The following is a 20,416-nucleotide window of genomic DNA, read 5'->3' as shown; positions in this document are numbered from 1 at the left end:
CACATCTGTCTTAAGTTTCTTAAGGTGTGCGAGTACCCGTGCCCTCTTAATCGGCCCGTTCAGCCCTCTCACGTTCCACGTGATCAGCCGGGTTGGAGGGCTTCCTTAACCCCCCCCCCCTCCCCCTTGTCGATTAGCCATCCCCTTTTTCCAGCTCCTCACCCGGTTCCCACGCAGCTGTATCTCCCCCAGGCGGTGCCCCCCCGCCCATCCCCTCCCCTCCCATACCAGCTCCCCCCTCTCCCCAGCAGCAGCAACCCAGTAATTCCCCCCCCTCCCATACCAGCTCCCCCCTCTCCCCAGCAGCAGCAACCCAGTAATTCCCCCCTCCCCCCCCCCCCCCCCGCTAGATCCCCCACTAGCGTAATTACTCCCCCCATGTTGCTCCCAGAAGTCAGCAAACTCTGGCTGACCTCGGCTCGCACCGTGCGACGCCCCCTCCTTCCTGCTTCTCTATTCCCGCCACGATTATCATAGCGCGGGAACCAAGCCCGCGCTTCTCCCTTGGCCCCGCCCCCAATGGCCAACGCCCCATCTCCTCCACCTCCCCTCCTCACCACCTGTGGAAGAGAGAAAAGTTACCACATCGCAGGATTAGTACATAAAACTCCTCTTTCCCCCCCTTTTAACCCCCCTCTTCGCCCCACCACTTTGTTCAAACGTTCTTTTTAATAACCCGCTCATTCCAGTTTTTCTTCCACAATAAAAGTCCACACTTCATCCACCGTCTCAAAGTAGTGGTGCCTCTCTCGATATGTGGACCACAGTCTTGCTGGTTGCAGCATTCCAAATTTTATCTTCTTTTTATGAAGCACCGCCTTGGCCCGATTATAGCTCGCACTCCTTCTCGCCACCTCCGCACTCCAGTCTTGATAAACGCGGATCACCGCGTTCTCCCATTTACTGCTCCGAGTTTTCTTTGCCCATCTAAGGACCATTTCTCTATCCTTAAAACGGAGGAATCTCACCACTATGGCTCTGGGAATTTCTCCTGCTCTCGGTCCTCGCGCCATCACTCGGTATGCTCCCTCCACCTCCAACGGACCCGCCGGGGCCTCCGCTCCCATTAACGAGTGCAGCATCGTGCTCGCATATGCCCCGACGTCCGCTCCCTCTGCACCTTCAGGAAGACCAAGAATCCTCAGGTTGTTCCTCCTTGCATTGTTCTCCAGTGCCTCCAACCTTTCCACACATCGTTTCTGATGTGCCTCATGCATCTCCGTCTTCACCACCAGGCCCTGTATGTCGTCCTCATTCTCGGCTGCCTTTGCCTTCACGACCCGAAGCTCCCGCTCCTGGGTCTTTTGTTCCTCCTTTAGCCCTTCGATCGCCTGTAGTATCAGGGCCAACAGCTCTTTCTTCATTTCCTTTTTGATCTCTTCCACACAGCATTTCAAGAACTCTTGTTGTTCAGGGCCCCATGTTAAACTGCCACCTTCTGACGCCATCTTGGTTTTTGCTTGCCTTCCTTGCCGCTGTTCTAAAGGATCCACTGCAATCCGACCACTTTCTCCTCCTTTTTCCATCCGTATCCAGGGGGGATTCCCTTCTGGTTTACCACACAGTGTTTTTAGCCGTCAAAATTGCCGTTGGGGCTCCTATCAAGAGCCCAAAAGTCCGTTTCACCGGGAGCTTCCGAAACGTGCGACTCAGCTGGTCATCGCCGCACCCGGAAGTCCATCGCAACATTATTAAGACTGCCCATTTCCACCTCTGTAACATCATTCAACTTTGCTCCTGTCTCAGCTCACCTTGTGTTTCAACTCTTATTCTTGCCAGTGCTCCCTTCTGTCCTGACTATTCCAAAGCACTTTGGACTGATCTCCCATATTCATACTCCATAAACTCGAGGTCACCCGCAACTCTGCTGCGTGTGTCATACTTGCACCAAGTGCACTTTGCCTATCACACTTTGGCTCCCATTCTAACAATGCCTAGATTTTAAAATTCTCATCCTTGTTATCAAATTCCCCCATCCCGTGGCTTCTCCAACCCTCCAAGATATCGTCACTCATCTAAAACTAGCCTCCTGAGCACTCCAATTGTAATTGCTCCACTATTGGTGACTATGCCTTCAGATACCTAATTCTTAAGCTCTGATTCCCTCTGTCACGCACTCTGGCTGCTTCGTCCTTTAAGATGCTCAGCTCTTGGACCATGTGGCTGCCTTAATGCAGACATTTGTGGGTCAGTATCTAATTCTACTTTCTAGTCTTCTATGAAGCACATCGGAACATTTAATTTTGTTAAGGGTGCTATATAAATACATTTTTAACAACTTATTCATGCACAGGATGTGGGCATCACCGGTCAGGCCAGTATTTATTACGCTGGATTTGTGATGCGCAAATCCAGGATGCAAATTGCAACCGCAGCTTATGTAATAAAGATGAAAGCCCCTGCCACTCCCACTCCTACAAATAACATCACTCATCAACAAAATCAATAGTCAAACAAACAAGAAACAAACATTTTCTGGTGTTAACGATCACACCACGAGAGTTTGAAACATGAATTGAAATAAAGTGATCCATAAGTCCTGTTGTGCTCAGGGCTGGGCACTCAATTGTTGCGGAGTAGTTGCTGCCCTCAGCTGGAGCCCTCAGAAATGGCATTCAGCACCACCAGCGTGAGGTTAGTTTGAAACTCCCTTCTCACCATTGCTGGGTGGGAACCTGGCAGGGAGACTCAATGCTCATAAATCTCTGCCAGCCCATGCGAATGGCCAGTACCATCCCATTGTGCCCTACCCTGGGAGCCAATGAATTTAAACCCATTGTCACACTAATTGTACGAAGTCTTACAACACCAGGTTAAAGTCCAACAGGTTTGTTTCAATGTCACTAGCTTTCGGAGCGCTGCTCCTTCCTCAGGTGAAGGTTCTGGTTTAGAGAATGACACGAGTGTCCTTCATTGGAGTTAAATGGAGGAAGCCCCCACCCTCCGGAGCTTCTTGAGACCATTTCAGTATGTTCACTGTCAATGTGCATGCTTGTCACTGGAAAACCCACTGATTTGTGCTCTCCCCATCACTCTCACATCTGTACACTGCACTCTTACCTTCCTCAAGAGACTCTCGTCTCATCGTGTCCAGTGAAACAAGCTGCTCAATAGCTTTCTATCTCTAGGGCGTCCATCTATATTGGCTGAGTACCAGGATATTGGGCTCCCCACCAACCATTCTTCGGTGCTTCGCCACACTATGGTTTCTCTTCTGAAAGGGATGAACAGATTTCACCCATAGTGCTAACTACCCCTGCACCATTCCAGCCTGGAGAGGCCTGCCAAATGGCACACCTCACCCACCAATGCTCTCAGGCCCAGCAGGCAGACCTCAGAGCCTTGGCTGGCGCACGCTTCAGTCAATGTTGGTGCACACACTCTTACACCCCTGCACCTTATGTGGAATGGCCAGCTAAAAACATATCTCCACGCAGTTCCATGCCATCTCTGTACTCGCCCTAGCCAAATGCAAATGGTTGAACCTTTTGCATGTTCAGCACACCACATCATGCCCACTGAGTAGTCACCTCTGGCTATGCTTTGTGAGATGCAGCAGCCTCCTCATCCCACCACAGAGAATGAGGACATCAAACCTCGCATCGATCTCCTCTGTGAGGATGCCCAGGCATTCATCTGCAAAACAGAGGGCAGAGTACCCACTGGACTTGTCCTACCACATTCAATGCCCACCAGTGCAGAGGCCATTAGCGTTGCATACATTTCCTTTTTGATCCCATAAAGAACACTGCTGCAGCCGTCCCCATAACCCCCGGCAGCCTTCAAGATGCTGCCTGCAGTTTTTAAAAGCCCTCACCGGGCGCAGTGCCCAATTCATTTCCACCCTCACCTGCTTCTTCCAGCCTATCACAGGACGTGTTACATGCTGAGCAGTCCTTAATTGGCCACCCAGTGTGAAATTGCATTGACAACACAATCGCACCCAGGAGCAGATTCGACATTTGCAAGCGCAAAATTCAGGCCATGCAAAATAAATGGTAGAAGGGAACAGAAAAGCTAAGATAGATGATAAAAGTATAATTTTGTGAATTCTTTGTCATGTGCACAAAAAATGGGGAGAAGTCACTATATTAGCCAACTGTCTAATGTAACACACAGGGGCATTATTGATCGCAAGGATAATTTTCATTCCCCACACTACATTTCTTTAGTAAATCACACGTAAAGACTTCAAATTTTCTTTAGCTTCATTTCCGTAAGGAGAGAATAGTACATTATATATTTATCTCAAAATCATGTATTTTGTGGAATTTGTTGGTTTTACAAGAACATTTAATAGGTGGCACAGTAGCTAGCACTGTTGCTTCACAGCCCCAGGGACCCCGGTTCGATGCACGGCTTGGGTCACTGTGCGGAGTTTGCATGTTCTCCTCGTGTCTGTGTAGGCTTCCTTCGGGTGCTTCAGCTTCCTTCCACAAGTCCCGAAAGATGTGTTTGTTAGGTGAAGTCGACATTCTGAATTCTCCCTCAAGAGTACCCAAACAGGTGCCGTAGTGTGGCAACTAGGAGATTTTCACAGTAACTTCCTACTTGTAGCACTAATAAAGATTATTGTTAAGTAATGGTTGGTAGTTCCTGGTCATTTCATCAGGATTCCAACAAAGTTAATGGACATGGAATTTAAGAGAATAAATTAATGGCAAAATAAAATCTGAATAAACGAATAAAAGCAAATTACTGCGAATGTTGGAATCTTAAGTCAAAAGAGAAAATGCTGGAAAGTCTCAGCAGGTCTGGCAGCATCTGTAGGGAGAGAAAATAGGTAATGTTTCGCATGATAAAGCTTTGCCAAAGGGTCACCTGGACTCGAAACATTACCTCTTTTCTCTCCCTACAGGTGCTGCTGATATTTTTCAGCATTTTCTCTTCTGGTGTCGGAATAAACTAAATCTTAGTACATACTGTTTATTGTAACTTGTAGAACCACATAAAATACTTCAGTTTTGATAAGAATTATTTATTAAACAGTCACATGCAATTCAGAAATGAGTTTAAATTGAGTGGCAGTGCGTTCACACAATATAGTAAGTCAGGTTGCACATCTGCAATCCTCAGACGCTGGGATTCTTGATCTCAGTTGTGGTGCAATGGGGAACTCTGAAACTGAGACATTTCCATGTTGCCAGGGAAATAGAGGATAAAATGAAAGGATACATGTTCTTCCAGTCTACTCTCATACTCTTCTTGGTAGAAGATTGTTTTGGAATGGAACTGACTGAGGTTGTCCATCTGTTTTAGTTGGGGATGTTGTATCGCATATGGAAACTCTAAAGAAGTGGCACCAGTGTGAGAAAGACAAATGACATTCCACAACTCTGAATGGAAGCCCCTAGAAATTGAGGCGGTAAAAAGGCGACCGACTCAATGGAAGGAATAAAATGCTGGACTGATTGAAAACTTGTACCATATATCATCACAGTAAATTTTCAAGCTGCTGGCTCAAAACGACATCAGTTCACAAATCAACAGATTTGGCCTATTAATCCATAATCAGGAATACTGAACAGCTGGTCATCTGGTATACACATACTGTTATCTCAACAGAGGGTGGCAACCAATGATATTGACATTTGTCCACTAATCAAACGGAGTACAGATTTATGCCAAAGTAGTTATTGAGATTACACTAAAATATGGCAGCCAGCCACTTTCAACTTTAATGAAGAACTCCCCATTCTCAAAATGAACTTTTGTAATGGTGAAATGAACACAATGCCAAGTTTTGCTCATCAACTAAAGAAAACCTTTCAGTAACAGAGATGACTAGAAACTGCTGGTGAACGGACAGTAAGCTAACAAATTTCCACCTCAAAGAAACTGGTTTGTAAAAAAAGTCGCTTTTGTAAAATTAACCACACCCTTTTACTTAAAGTAGAACAGTAAAAAGAAATTACTTGTTCAATTTGTACACTTGCTTAGTTTTTCAGTAATTTACTAGCTGATACTATCAGTCTCGTTTGTCAGGATTTCTGCAAGTTCAGTTAAACCAGCATCAGTCAGTGCAGACAAAATACTCTCTACTGTAGCTTGCAGTCCCTCACGATCATGCCATGCAACCAGCAGTAGTTTAGCACGCATCTTCACATCCTCGCTATCAGATTCAATTCCACGGATGTCAGACTCCTTCATTTCAAAGTGTGGTGCCAATACTTTCCACTGTTCGCCAAGCTTATTGGCAAGGACATCTATCTGTTCACCTGTTACAAGCTTAGTCTGCACATCAGGGCCTAAAAAAATAAGGAACATTGTTAAATACCATCTTCAGACATTCAATCCCTAATTCATGCCAAATATTGAGTAATGTTTATGGTAAAAACTATAATCTAGATCTACAAGTTAATTGATAATAAAACATTGGACTTCAATACATATTATCATAGAAAATAAGCATAAAAATAAACACTTTCACAGCACTGAGGACCCAGATTCGATCCTGGCCCCGGGTCACTATCCGTGTGGAGTTTGTACATTCGTCCAATGTCTGTGTAGGTCCCATCCCACAACCCAAAGATGTACAGGGTAGGTGGATTGGCCACGCTAATTTGCCCCTTAATAAATAAATAAAAATAAACACTATGTGCAAGAAAATGATAGGACAGGGATATAACTCCCATGATGTACTACAACTGGAATGATGCATGCAGCTCAAATTAAATTCCACATTTCTTTGTCTATGAAAAACTACCTGGCACCTTAGTTAGGATTTTGCTACCGAGGGAGAAAGGTCACTCACTGATTTTTTTGTGGGCCTTTCCTAATATGCCTTTACTTTAACCTCCTGGACTATGGGTGTTGGTGCAAGTCCAATGCCCCAAAACTTTTTTTTTTGTTGATAAATTTAGAGAACCCAATTATTTTTTTCCAATTAAGGGGCAATTTAGCGTGGCCAATCCACTTAACCTGCACATCTTTGGGTTGTGGGAGTGAAACCCACGCAAACACGGGGAGAATGTGCAAACTCCACACGGACAGTGACCCAGGGCCGGGATTCGAACCCGGGTCCTCAGCGCCGCAGTCGCAGTGCTATCCACTGCGTCACATGCCGGCCCACAATTTAATGGTAGAATAAAATCAAACTTTAATATGCTGGGTTGTCTTGACTGGAATGGATTATTCAAAGAAAGAGTTTGCATTTTGCAACTTCAGGATGTTCGAAAGCACTTTATTTTTTTAAATTCTCCTTTTTCACATTTTCTCCCACATTTACATCCATCAACAATAAACAATAATCAGCAAGATATGTCAGTCCCCATAATAACAACGATCCATCCTACCCACCAACCCCCAAACCTCAACCCGCATGTTTACATAAACAAATGGCAAAAACGAATCAGGGATTACCCGTAGTCACCCTTAATCTTACACAGCTCTCCCCCACCCTTCACCCCCCCACAGGTCTCCAGCTCCTCCTGTCCACTGCCTCTTGTAAAACTCCACCTCCCAACCTCGGTTCCTTCCCCCCAACTTTCCACCCCGGCTAGACCACTCGGACCCTGTTCTGCCAGGCTCCGATGGCCACAGCCCCTCCCCCCACCTCACTCCCATTCACTGGCCGGCTTAAACCGGCCAGCGTGGAGGCCCCTGCCCAGGTCCCTTTCCCATTTGCCCAGCCCTAGGAAAGCCCAAAGATCCCCTTTTAGCACACAAACCCCGCATATCCACCTACACCCCAAAGAACTCTCATTTCGAGTGAAAGTCACGTCCCTTCCCTTGTCCAAATATATACCACCTTGGCTCCTTTAATCTCTACACCCACGCGCAGTGATACAAAAAAGAAGAAAATACAGTCATGAGGTTACATCGGCAAATGGCCATTCCTCAATTTGTCAGTAGTGCCACAATCCTTCTGCTTTTGCAAACTCCTCCGCTGCTTCCGCCGTTTCAAAATAAAAGTCCCTGAGCTTATAAGTCACCCTCAGCTTCGCTGGATATACAATGCCGCACCGCACCTTGCTAATGTACAGTGCCCTCTTCACCCGGTTGAAGGCAGCCCGCCTCCTTGCCAGCTCCACCGTAAAGTCCTGGTATACCAGCTCCAGCCCACTGCACCACCCGCTTCTGCTTGGCCCAGCTCAGGATCATCTCCTTCACCCTGTACCTACGGAAGCACAGAGTCACTGCCCTTGGCGGCTCACTCGCCTTTGGTATAGGCCTCCACGACCCATGAGCCCGATCCAGTTCATATCGGGAGGGATCCTCCCCCTCCCCCAATAGTTTTTTTTGCCAGCATCGCGGCAAAGTACTCAGTCGGCTTTGGTCCTTCAACTCCTTCAGGCAGCCCCACAATCCTCAAATTCTATCGCCTAGATTTGTTTTCCAGGTCTTCCATTTTTCCTCGCAGATCCTTGTTAGTATCCATCACCTTCCGCATCTCTTTCCCCATCGAGGCAAGTTGATCACCGTGCTGCAATAACGTCTCCTCCACTTCCTTCAGCGCCTCCCCTTGCTCTCGCACCTCCGCCACTGCGCTCGCCACCTCCGTCCTCACCGGGGAAACCGCCTCCTCCACCAACACACTCAAAACCTCCCTCATCTCCTTCCTCACCATCTCCATGCATTTTGCAATCTCGCCAACTGCTTTTCAAATTCTGCAGCCATCACCTTAGTTATTTCTTCAGCCGTAAGCAGTGCGGCCTTCCCTGGTGCTCCAGCCTCCATTTTTCCTGGTGACCCCGCGGTGACCTTTCCACTCCCCTTCGGACCTCCAGCTGTTTTTTTTTTCTGGCCGTTTTTTTGCTCACCCTCGACATTTTTCTCTGTGCCTTTTCTCCTCCTGTGTCTTCACTGTGCCTCCTCCGTGCCTTCTCCCTTCTTCTGCTGCCTCCACGGACCCTGGGACCGGGCTTAAAGCCCCGAATATGCCGTTGCCGACCGGGAACCCTCCATTGTGCGGCCGCCTCCCGGCCGCCGTCACCGGAAGTCTCTCGAAAGCACTTTATGGCCAATGAAGTACTTTTGAAATGTAAATTAAGTACTTTTGAAATGTAATCAGTGTTGTAATGCAGCAAAACCGGTTTCATCCAACTTCATGTGCTTAAGGGCTAAACATTCTCCAATTTGCTAATTTTAGCTTTACACTAAAATGAGAACATAGATACAAGCACGGCCTCCAATTCTTGACATGGCAATCCCTTTCAGAATGTTATTATAACATTATACATTCTCTGACTATATTGACACATTTAGAACTGAATTTGGTGTGTTCATACTTCTCTTGGATCTATCAGATTTTCAACACATTTTATGCTATTGACTCATCAATTTCAGAAAGGATTTCTTTCGGGTATAGTTTTGAATAGAGCTAACCGAAATCTTTTTTAATGTCGCACCATAAATCATTACAGTCTGTGCGGAGTCTGCACGTTCTCCCAGTGTGTGCGTGGGTTTCCTCCGGGTGCTCCGGTTTCCTCCCAGTCCAAAGATGTGCAGGTTAGGTGAATTGGCCATCATAAATTGCCCTTCGTGACCAAAAAGGTGAGGCGGGGTTATTGGGTTACGGGGATAGGGTGGAAGTGAGGACTTAAGTGGGTCGGAACAGACTCGATGGGCCGAATGGCCTCCTTCTGCACTGTATGTTCTATGTTCTTAAAAGATTACCATTCTGATGGTGGAACTTGTGGCAACAGACTAAGCGTCTACTAATGCTCCTTTAACTGCTAGCAGGTACAAAGAAAAGCTGCTCAGGCACCTCCTTTTTAAACACTTTCTCTGAGTAAGTACTTGGCTCTGCTGAGAATGAAACTCAAGATACAAAGCTATCTGCTATTGTTCCCTGGCATTGCAAGTTGAAGTTATGACACAATGTGCTATCATGTTGTCAGACATTAAATCTGAAATAAAAACAGAAAATTTGATGAAAGGTCAGCACCCTGAAACATTAACTGTTTTTCACTCTCTGCAGATGCTGCCTGACATGAATATTTCCAGCAGTTTCTGTTTTTATTTTGGATTTCCATCATCTGCAAAGCAAGGGGTGGAGAGATGACATCTGGTATCAGTAGATATGGCAAAGGTCAGCAATGGTGAAATTGCAGTACTGGTCTGTACATCAGGCTAATGGGGAAACCAAGAGAAGAACTAGCAGCAAGACCTATCATATTCGCAGCCATACCCTCATTGCCTCTCTGCATCTGGAGTTTGGGCCACTACCCGTGCAATCATTGATCACTTCCTCAACTTCCTGACCACATACGAAGTCCCCTCCAATCCCAATACTCCCTTCGCCCCAGTCATGGTGAAACCTTTCCTCCAGATCCCTCTCAAAATACAAATGAACTTACTTTTAAATACCATCTCAGGATGCCCCAAACTCTTAACAGCCAATTAAATCTAAATGAAATGTAAATATTGTTGCATTGTGGGAAATGCAGCAGCCAAACTGCACAATGTCCCACTAACAGCTATGAGATAAATGACCGGATTATCTGTTTGAGGAATAGAGTATTGACCAGGACATCTATAACACTTCCCTGTACTTCTTTTGACACCATGGGATCATTTGCATCCAACCGTGAGGACAAAGGGGGCCTCGGTTTAGCACCTCATCCAAAAATTGGCACTTACGACAGTGAAGCGCGCCCTCATTCCTACAGTGAAATAATTTGTTTGAGACTTAGGAGCATAAGAAATAGGAGCAGAATAGGCCATTCAGCCTTTCAAGCTCACTCCACCATTCAATGAAATTACGGCAATAACGTTGCAACACCATTTTTCTGCGTTATCCACGTATCGCTTTATATTTTTGATATGTAGAGATCTATCAATCTGTCTTGAACATATTCAATGATTGAGCCTCCCTCACTCTCTGCAGCACATAATTCCTTAGATTCACCACCCTCAGTGAAGAAATCCCTCCTCATCTCAGTCCTGCTCCTTATTTGGAGACTATGACCCCTGGTTCGAAAGATCTTTCCTTCGGTAAGGAGACCAAATTTGCGCACAGTACTCTAGGTGTGGTCTCACTAAGGTTCTGTACATTTGCAGTATGACGTCTTTACTCCTATACTCAAACCCTCTTGAAAATGATGCATGCAGCACAAATTACCTTGCATACTTATTTGTGGAAAAACTGCCTGGCGCCTTAGTTGGGATTTTGCCACCGAGGGAGAAAGGTCACTCACTGATTTTTGTTCTTTGGTTCTTTCCTAATTTGCCTTTACTTTAACCTCCTCGACCATGGGTAGTTGATGCAACTCAAATGCCACACCATTTCATGGCAGTTGCCCAGCCTCCTAGGTGCAGTGCTAAGATTTCTTTCCTGAAGTCAGCAGGATGCAAATTCAAGCTCACCTGGTTCAGAATAATTGGTCCAATCATTCGTCAATAGATCGGATTTAATAGTTTTAATCTCCTCAGCCAAAGCCTTTGATAAATCCTGAATCATTCTGCAACCTCTAATCTCCAAGATCAGTTGTCTCCTTAAGACCCTCCATTCTTGTCCACTTCAATCGCAATCTCTCAATTCTGGAGAGAATCCATGTGGCTTTCATCACTGCTTCTTCCTGCCCCCAACATCCAACCAGTCTCCCACCCATACTAGATGTTATCTTTCGGCTTCTTGACGATTTGTGTTTGTGCTCATCAATCACCATTCCCATAATATCCGCGTTGCCTCAACCCAGATCCCTTTCCTGACTCACATGTCAGCTGACATCAATGGGACCATTTCTTCAGGCATTGTCTCTTTCCCTTCAAAACTCAGATTATGTCCAACTTGCTCAAAATATCCAACTCAATACAATCACACTCTTTGACTGCCTCTTCCATTTATGGGGTTCTCATATTGTTGCATTTCAGCCGTGTGTTCACATCAGGTGATAGTCCCTCTTTAAATCCTCACGATAGTACTGAAACAGCCTTAACCAAAGTTACAAATTACATCTTTAATGATTATAAAACATTATTCTCCTCAAAGTTTCTGCAGCATTTGATGTAGTTTGCTATGTCATTCTCATCTGCCAGCTAATATATGTATCCTTTACATTATAGAATCCCAAGTGGCAAAAAAAAGAGGGCATCGTGTTCAAACAACTGATGAACGAGCTACACTGGAAATCTTTCATTCTTCTGCAGTTAAATATGCTACTACTATAAAAATGGGAGAACTAAACATTTATAATTTATACTTAATTTACAAAGTATAACTCCTGACAGCATACTCCTCCATTATTTAATCCCGAGAACCAATTCATGATTAAATATCTCATCTATACCAGATTCAATGTCCATTTATATTGTAGGAAGATGCAAAGTAGTCCTGTCATCTACTGCGCTCCTGAATATAAAGGAGGCAATTTTGGGAGATTCAATGAGATCAGAAATCTAGATTTTCATAAGACTTGGGAAATGCTATCAAGTTTTTACTTCAAACTGAAGTCATGAAGCTAGATTTTTTTCTCAGTTACCTACAGGAATTGCTGTGTTCAGTTTCTGATGGTCTAAATAAATGGGGCAGTGTGGCACATGAAGGTCACAGGTCTCCATTTGAGTGCTGTTTCCTGGGACCTCAAGTAACAGTGTAAAAATGCCTTCAAAGTGGATATTTCTACCTACCTGATAGCAACCATTAACTGCTTGGGAGAGGTCGTTAGCAGCCTTTTGTCACCAGACGATGATGTCAGGTAGCCTGCTGTTGTTGGCTGAAATACATGGGAAACTAGAAATGTCAACATTGGAGGTTTTCTTTAAAAAAATTAAGATTTCATTATATATTTTGATAGTTCTTATTAAACAGAAGAGGAGCATCTGTTTCAGTCACATTTGTTATTTCAAGAATGAATATCATGGATTTTCCTAGTTTTATTCGCCTTCAGTGTGATTCTTGAATGAATCAATGTAAATGTCATGATTCAAAGAAGAACAAAGAAAAGTACAGCACAGGAACAGGCCCTTCGGCCCTCCAAGCCTGCGCCGACCATGCTGCCCGTCTAAACTAAAATCTTCTACACTTCCAGGGTCCATATCCCTCTATTCCCATCCAATTTGTCAAGTTTGTCAAGATGCCCCTTAAACATCACTATCGTCCCTGCTTACACCACCTCCTCCGGCAGCGGGTTCCAGGCACCCACTACCCTGTGTGTAAAAAAACTTGCCTCGTACATCTCCTCTAAACCTTGCCCCTCGCACCTTAAACATATGCCCCCTAGTAATTGACCCCTCTACCCTGGGAAAAAGCCTCTGACTATCCACTCCGTCTATGCCCCTCATAATTTTGTAGACCTCTATCAGGTCGCCCCTCAACCTCCGTCGTTCCAGTGAGAACAAACCAAGTTTATTCAACCGCTCCTCATAGCTAATGCCCTCCATACCAGGCAACATTCTGGTAAATCTCTTCTGCACCCTCACTAAAGCCTCCACATCCTTCTGGTAGTGTGGCAACCAGAATTGAACACGATACTCCAAGTGTGGCCTAACTGAGGTTCTATACAGCTGCAACATGACTTGCCAATTCTTATACTCAATGCCCCGGCCAATGAAGGCAAGCATGCAGTATGCCTTCTTGACTACCTTCTCCACCTGTGTTGTCCCTTTCAGTGACCTGTGGACCTGTACGCCTAGATCTCTCTGACTGTCAATACTCGTGAGAGTTCTACCAGTCACTGTATATTCCCTACCTGCATTAGACCTTCCAAAATCCATTACCTCACATTTGTCCGGATTCATCAGGCTGCTATTCCCTTCCACAAGGATCATCATTGCTTTGTGTGGATAAGTGCTGTATTTTAGCAAGGCTATCAAGTATCAACACTACACGTGGCAAGTGGGCCAAATTTTGTTAAATATCTAACACTTCTTGTATTTTTAGTGACAGAATTTGATTGGACACACATAAAACAAGGTTAGCAGCAACAATGATTCCGAACTTGGTGCCAATGCAATCATGCCTTTAATCTGTGGCATAATTTAAGACAAAAATAGTGGCCAGCTCATATATAAGTTTTCATCTCATTGGGAGCCTGGAAATCCCTACGACTGTTCAGCATCTAGATGTGCCCATTTTAAATAGTTTTTTAAAATCACAACAGAGCAGTCACTTGTACACAAAAAAAGATTTTAAAACTGAAATAAAAATGTCAAATTGTGCAAGTGGCGATTTTTGCTTGTACTACACAGCAAGCTCCATCTACATTTGTTAACAACATCATTTCCCACTGACCAATTATAATAGTCAGTTTTCTGTAGTTCAGCAGTTGTCCTGCACTCTGCAGAGAAATAATATTTACAAACTTCACAATTTTAGATTCCCATGTATTTTTCAGCTGGCGGCAGACTACCTGACTGACATTTGTCATCATGCAGTGACAAAACTTTGCTAAGAACGTCCTCTAGGCACTTAGTGGCTGCTTTCAAATCGCTGAAACATTCAAAATAAAATAATCAAATTCAATGCTCTTTCGAAACCAGCTTTGTGGATGAAGTATGCTGTTTTGAGACATGAGTTTTCTATTAACATTTATTATTATCTTTGTATATTACACTTCCAGGTGAGGGTTGAAGACATAATTACATCATTAGGTCCACGATCTATCACTGTTAAGAAATTAATACTAGGTCCAAATTACTATGAATCCTCAATATACATCACATAAAAGCTGAATTTTAGACTTACTTTCATTGCTTTCCTTTAGCAATGCATCGTCATTGTCTTCTTCTTCATCTTCATCCTCTGCTGTCTTTATCTCTTCAGAAGGAGGCTGCAAGTAGTCACAGAAGTGATTGAAGAAATTTCCAATACAGCTTCAAGAGAATTACTGGGTTCAAGTGTTTTAGAGACATAACTTTTACTTTTAGGAATATAACTTTTAGATTGGGGATTAAAGTGTTGAATATAAGTCAAATGACAGCATCTCATGGTGAAACGGATTTAAAAAAAACACTGGAAAAAAGCAAATTATTGCGGACGCTGGAATCTGAAACCAAAGAGAAAATGCTGGAAAATCTCAGCAGGTCTGGCAGACCCAAAGGGTCATATGGACTCGAAACGTTTGCTCTTTTCTCTCCCTACAGATGCTGCCAGACCCGCTGAGATTTTCTCTTTGATAAAGAAGAACCGTCAGGTAAGTGCTATTCAAAAAGGCCTGGGGTAATTACAGTTCAAAGCATTTATTTAATGTCAGAATTAGAAGGGAGAAAACTTAAACAATAGGCTTAAAAACAAACCAACAGCTTAAACATCTTTGAGCTTTGGAGGGACTTCCTTCTTTGACACTATTCCTCCGCTCCTAGAACAAGAAATGGGGGGATCTCACAACACATATTGCTCTCCAAGATTGCTACCATACACTCAGTCCCTCAGTTGTCTTATTCATTTTACTCCACCCAGCAGTCTCCACACCACCACCTCTACCCGACATCAGTCGTTTCTCCCTCATTGCCTCTAAGTTCATAAATAAGATCCATTTCCTCCATTTGACTCTCTTTCAACTCATCACACAAGTACCAGTCTATCAGCACTGGAAAACTTGGTTCTCTGTTCACCCAGTTTGCCATCATTAATCTCTTTCCTCAAAAATGTTTTCCTTCTCTCCAACTATCTGCCCTTTCTCTTTAAATTTTTTGAACATATCATTGAGACCTAGCTCCATGTCAAAACATCCTTTCAATACCTTCAATTTGATTTCTGTCCTGTCTATCCAATCTAATTAATCCATTCAGTAAAATCCTATGTCACTGTCATCAGCATGCACTACCTTACTTTTCCTGATTTTTCTGTGACATTTAACCCCTCCATTCTTCCCCATCATCTTGCCATTTGCCGGCTTCTGTTGCACTGCTACAGCAAGGTTCCACCCCTACCTGCCCTCACTCAGCCAGCAGTGGCATTCATCCTGTTCTTCCAAGTTTAGGTCCAAAAGATGCACCCACGGCACTCTTCTTTTCCCCTTTATTTCTTCATGGGGTGTGGACATTGATGACAACGTCAGCATTCATTGCTATCCCAATTGCCCTTGAACTGAATGGCTTGGTAGGCCATTGCAGAGGGCAGTTGAGTGAACCACATTGCTGTGGGTCTGGAGTCACATATAGGCCAGGCAAGGGTGGAAATTTCCTGAGCCAGATGGGTGTTTGCGACAATTGATGAAAGTTCCATATTTAGCATTATTGAGATTGGCTTTCAATTAGTTTAGGACTTTGGATTATGAGTTTAATGATTTTACCACTACACTACCACTCCCTGTCTATATACATCTCCTTGGCGGGGGGTGGGGGGGTCATTCATAAGCATTGGTTCAGTTTTTACATGTATTTTGGCAGTGCCCAGTTTTATCTTTTCTGGCACCATGTTGAAGCTTTAACCATCGTCAAGCTCTGGGTGCCGAGCTGATACCAAGCCATGGATAAGCAAGAGCTATCCTTTACTTAAGTGGAAAATCTGGTCATTGGGTTGTTCACTCACTTGAAACTCTGCAGTTTAGTACTAGACTCCCTCAACCTTTGGGAAATTCATCACATTGAACCGACAGTGTGCAGTTTTAGTTTCCTGTTCAGCACTTAGCCGATAAGACCTTAAGAAATAGGAGCAAAACTAGGCCATTTGGTCCAACACTCAATAAAATCATGGATGATCTGATCATGGCCCTCAACTCCAACTTCTTACCTTTCCCCAATTACCCTTGATACTAACATATCTAAGTTTGCTGATGATAGTAAGCTACGTGGAAAAGTAAGCTGTGGGGAGTACACAAAGGCTACAAAGAGAAAAGGGCAGTTAAGAGCAGGCAACAAGATGGCAGATGGAGAGTAATAAAGGGAAGTGTGAAGTAAAAAAGCAGAAATATTTTTTGAAAGGTGTAAAACTTGTAAACGGTGATGTTCAAAGAGACTTGGGTGTGCTCATAGAAGAAATGCCGAAAGTTAACATGCGAGTGCAGCAAGCAATTAGGAAGACAAATGGCATGTTGGTCTTTAATATCTTGCTGCAATTGTATAAGTTTTGGCGAGGCCACATCTGGAATACGGTGTGCAGTTTTGGTCTCCACATTTAAGAAAGGGTATACTTGCAGTGAAGGCAGTACAGTGAACGTTTACTAGCTTGTCCCTATGAAGAAAGACTGAGTAAATAGGATTTATATTCTCTGAAGTTTAGAAGAATGAATGGTAATCTCCATTGAAACTCACATAATTCTGAGGAGCTCGTGCGGAGCTGGGTCAGAGGGGTTGATTCCCAGTGGGTCAGAATGGAGGAGAGTTTGTGTCGGGGGTCGGGATTGAAGGCGCTAGCAATTGATGCCCCGGGGAAATACTAGGGGAGTCCGGTAATAATAGCTTCATTCAGAATTTGGAGGCAGTTTCGGCAACACTTAGGGTTGGGGGCAGGGTCAAGGGAAATGCTGATTTGGGGGAACCACAGATTTGAGCCAGGGAAGTGGGATGAAAATTTTCGGAAATGGGAGGAGAAGGGGATTAAGACACTAAACGATTGGTTTCTTGGGAGTCGGTTGCAGGATTGAAGGAGCTGGGAGCGAAGTATGGGCTGGAGCAGGGGGAAATGTTTAGATACATGCAGGTTCGAGATTTTGCCAGGAAGAAGATACAGAGCTTCCCGGTGGAGCCGGCCTCCACATTGATGGAGGAGGTGCTGACAACAGAGGGACTGGAGAAGGGGATAGTGTCAGCTATTTTGGAAGAGGAGAAGGCACCACTGGAAGGGATCAAAGCAAAGTGAGAGGAAGAGTTGGGAGAGGGTATGGAGGAGGGGTTCTGGTGTGAGGTGCTCCGGAGAGTGAACGCCTGCACCTCGTGTGTGAGGTTGGGGCTGATACAACTGAAGATGATATATAGAGCACACCTCACAAGGGTGAGGATGAGCCGGCTCAACTGGACCCGGGCCCTCAGGAGGCCGTATTCGGGGTGTCGGACCAGCCAGGGGTTGGAAACGGGTGCGGAGGCAGATGTTGTAGCCTTCGCCTCGTTGATTGCCCAAAGGTGGATCCTGTTGGGATGGAGAGCAGCCTCTCCACCCTTTGCCCTGGCATGGCGACCTGTTGGAATTCTTGACTCCTGAGAAGGTTAAGTTTGAACTGAGGGGAAGGATAGAGGAGTTCTACAATTCATGGGCGTCATTCATTGTGCACTTTCAAGAATTGGATAACATAGAACATAGAAAATACAGCACAGAACAGGCCCTTTGGCCCACGATGTTGTGCCGAACCTTTGTCCTAGATTAATCATAGATTATCATTGAAACATCGAACATTGGGGGGGGGAGAGACTGTACGTGTTAATGATGACTATGGGTCATTCCTGATTCCTTGTTGTTATTTGTTTATGTTAACATGCGGGCAGTTGTTTGGGGTTTGGTGGGAGAATGGGATTGTTGTTGATAAGGGGATTGACATTATATTCATTACTGCTTATTGTTTATTGTAGGTGGGTGCAAATTTGGGAGAAAATGTGAAAAAGGAGAATAAAAATATTTTAAAAACAAATTATGAGAAGCTTGATAGGGCAGACGCTGAAAGATTGTTTTCCATTGAAACTCACATAATTCTGAGGGAGCTTGATAGGGTAGATGCTGAGAGAATGTTTCTGCTGGTCGGGGAATCTAAAACATGGTGTCACAGTCTCAAGACATCATTTCGGATTGAGATTAGGAGAAATTACGTCACTTATGTTAAGTAATTAACAAAATTTAAGAAATTTAATGTAATTTAAGAAATTACGTTAGTTTATGAATCTTTGGAATTCTCTACCCCAGAAGGTTGGGATGGGTTAAAGACAGATTTTTAGTCTCTTACGGATTTAAGAGATATGGGGAGCAGGCAGGAATATGGAGTTGAAACCCAGTATCAGCCATGATTACATTGAACATGGTGGGGTGGGGGGGGCAGGCTGGACAGGTCATATGGTCTACCACTGCTCCTATTTCTTGTGATCTGGTAATCATTCAAATCCCACATTCTCATTACCATCAAGACCACTAGTGCCCATCTCCAAAACATCACTAGTGTCTGCACCTACCTCATGCACACTTCTACAAAAATGTTCAGCCGCGGTTTTGCCACATTCAGAATCAAATAGACTCCCCTTGCCAGAGTCTTGAGTGCTACCCTTTTATAATGTGCTGATTAACAAAAATTATCTTAGCGACACCCACTACCACACTGTCGCTATATCTATGCTTGCCAACCTTCACTGGGCCTCTACCTCATCTGTATATCAATTTAAAACCCTTGTGTCCTCTTCTTTAAATCCATCCTTCAGCTTACCCCTCCTTCAACAACCACATTCACCACCCATGGGAAATATTGCATAACAGTAATGTTACTGGGCTAGTAATTCAGAGGTCCAGACTAATCTTCCAGAGACATGGGTTCAAATTCCACCATGACATTGGGTAGTTTAAATTCAGTTAATAAATCTGGAATAAAATGCTAGTTTCTTTAATAATGATCAAGGAACAATTGAATTGTTACAAAAACCCACGTCCTTCAGGGAAGGAATCGGCAATCCTCCAGATACACAGTAACGCGGTTGACTCTGAACTGACCTCAGAATTGGCATAGCAAGCCATTCAGTTGTATAAAAGCACTGCAGGAAATAAAATAGCACTCTGGGTGTATTTACATCACATCGACTCCAGCATTTCAAGAAGACGGCCCACCACCACCTTCTCAAGGGCAATTAGAGATGGGCAACAGATGATGGCCCAGCCAGCAATGCTCAAACTCCAAGAACAAATGAAATGCTCCGGCATGCACTTCTGCTCTTACAATCTAAACTAATTTGCATCCTTTCTTTTCTGTAAGGTTTACAGCCATTTTGAACAAATGTTTACTTTCTCCTCAAAACCCATCTCTTTAATTTAGCTTTTGGCCACCTCTTCTAATCCTTCTTGCTGGATTGCTTGGTCTCTGTCTTTGTAAAACGCTTTGGTACATTTTATGTGATCAACTTTAAATTGCTTCACTCAAGGTGCACAGTGGGATGTATTGGGCAAAGGTTTGTTTTCCAGTTATTCAGACGTTTGCCTGTTTCTCATTCAATTTAGCACTCCAAAAGATATATAAGCCCTACCTGTAGCAAGGGTAGTGGTAACTGTTCAGCCGACCTTGTTCCTCACAATGATGGTACACAAACAAACAGTGAGGTTTGTGACTTTGAATATCATATACTAAATTATTTCATTATTCAGGCATCTCTTCCAGATTTTAAAATACGGCACTGCTCTTCATGCTTCACAAACACGAGGCAGACAAGATACTTACAGGTAGTTCCTTGGCCAATTTGATAACCATGTTGTCTAGGTATTCAGGCAAGCTCTTGAACTGTTGGTTAGTTGGCTGGAAGAAGTGTGGACTTCGTCGTGCTAGCAGCCTCAAAGCCCTCCAGCCATAATTGGAATTGTTTACCACCCTGCATCATCCAAGTAAAAACTGTTATCAGGATATGAACA

At 44.2% G+C, this 20,416-nt stretch overlaps 1 protein-coding gene across 3 annotated transcripts in view; it reads right to left on the bottom strand.

Moving 5' to 3' along the window:
- Positions 1 to 4,962: 4,962 nt before the first annotated feature.
- thoc1 (THO complex 1) overlaps positions 4,963 to 20,416 on the bottom strand; it is a 103,237-nt gene continuing 87,783 nt past the window's right edge. For 2 of the 3 annotated variants that reach the window (XM_072467876.1, XM_072467877.1), the window contains exons 19-21: positions 20,229 to 20,376; positions 14,630 to 14,714; positions 4,963 to 6,248 (exon numbers count right to left, since the gene is read on the bottom strand). In XM_072467876.1, the coding sequence (XP_072323977.1) occupies positions 5,956 to 6,248; positions 14,630 to 14,714; positions 20,229 to 20,376 (526 nt within the window). In that variant the 3' untranslated portion in view covers positions 4,963 to 5,955. Of the gene's footprint in view, positions 6,249 to 12,573; positions 12,660 to 14,629; positions 14,715 to 20,228; positions 20,377 to 20,416 lie in introns of all 3 variants that reach the window. The other variant, XM_072467878.1, reaches the window with a different exon arrangement.

Source organism: Scyliorhinus torazame, chromosome 11, assembly GCF_047496885.1.
Source record: "Scyliorhinus torazame isolate Kashiwa2021f chromosome 11, sScyTor2.1, whole genome shotgun sequence".
Lineage (NCBI taxonomy): Eukaryota > Metazoa > Chordata > Chondrichthyes > Carcharhiniformes > Scyliorhinidae > Scyliorhinus > Scyliorhinus torazame.
Note: the sequence above shows the minus strand (reverse complement) of the source record. Positions and strands in the feature narration are given on the sequence as shown.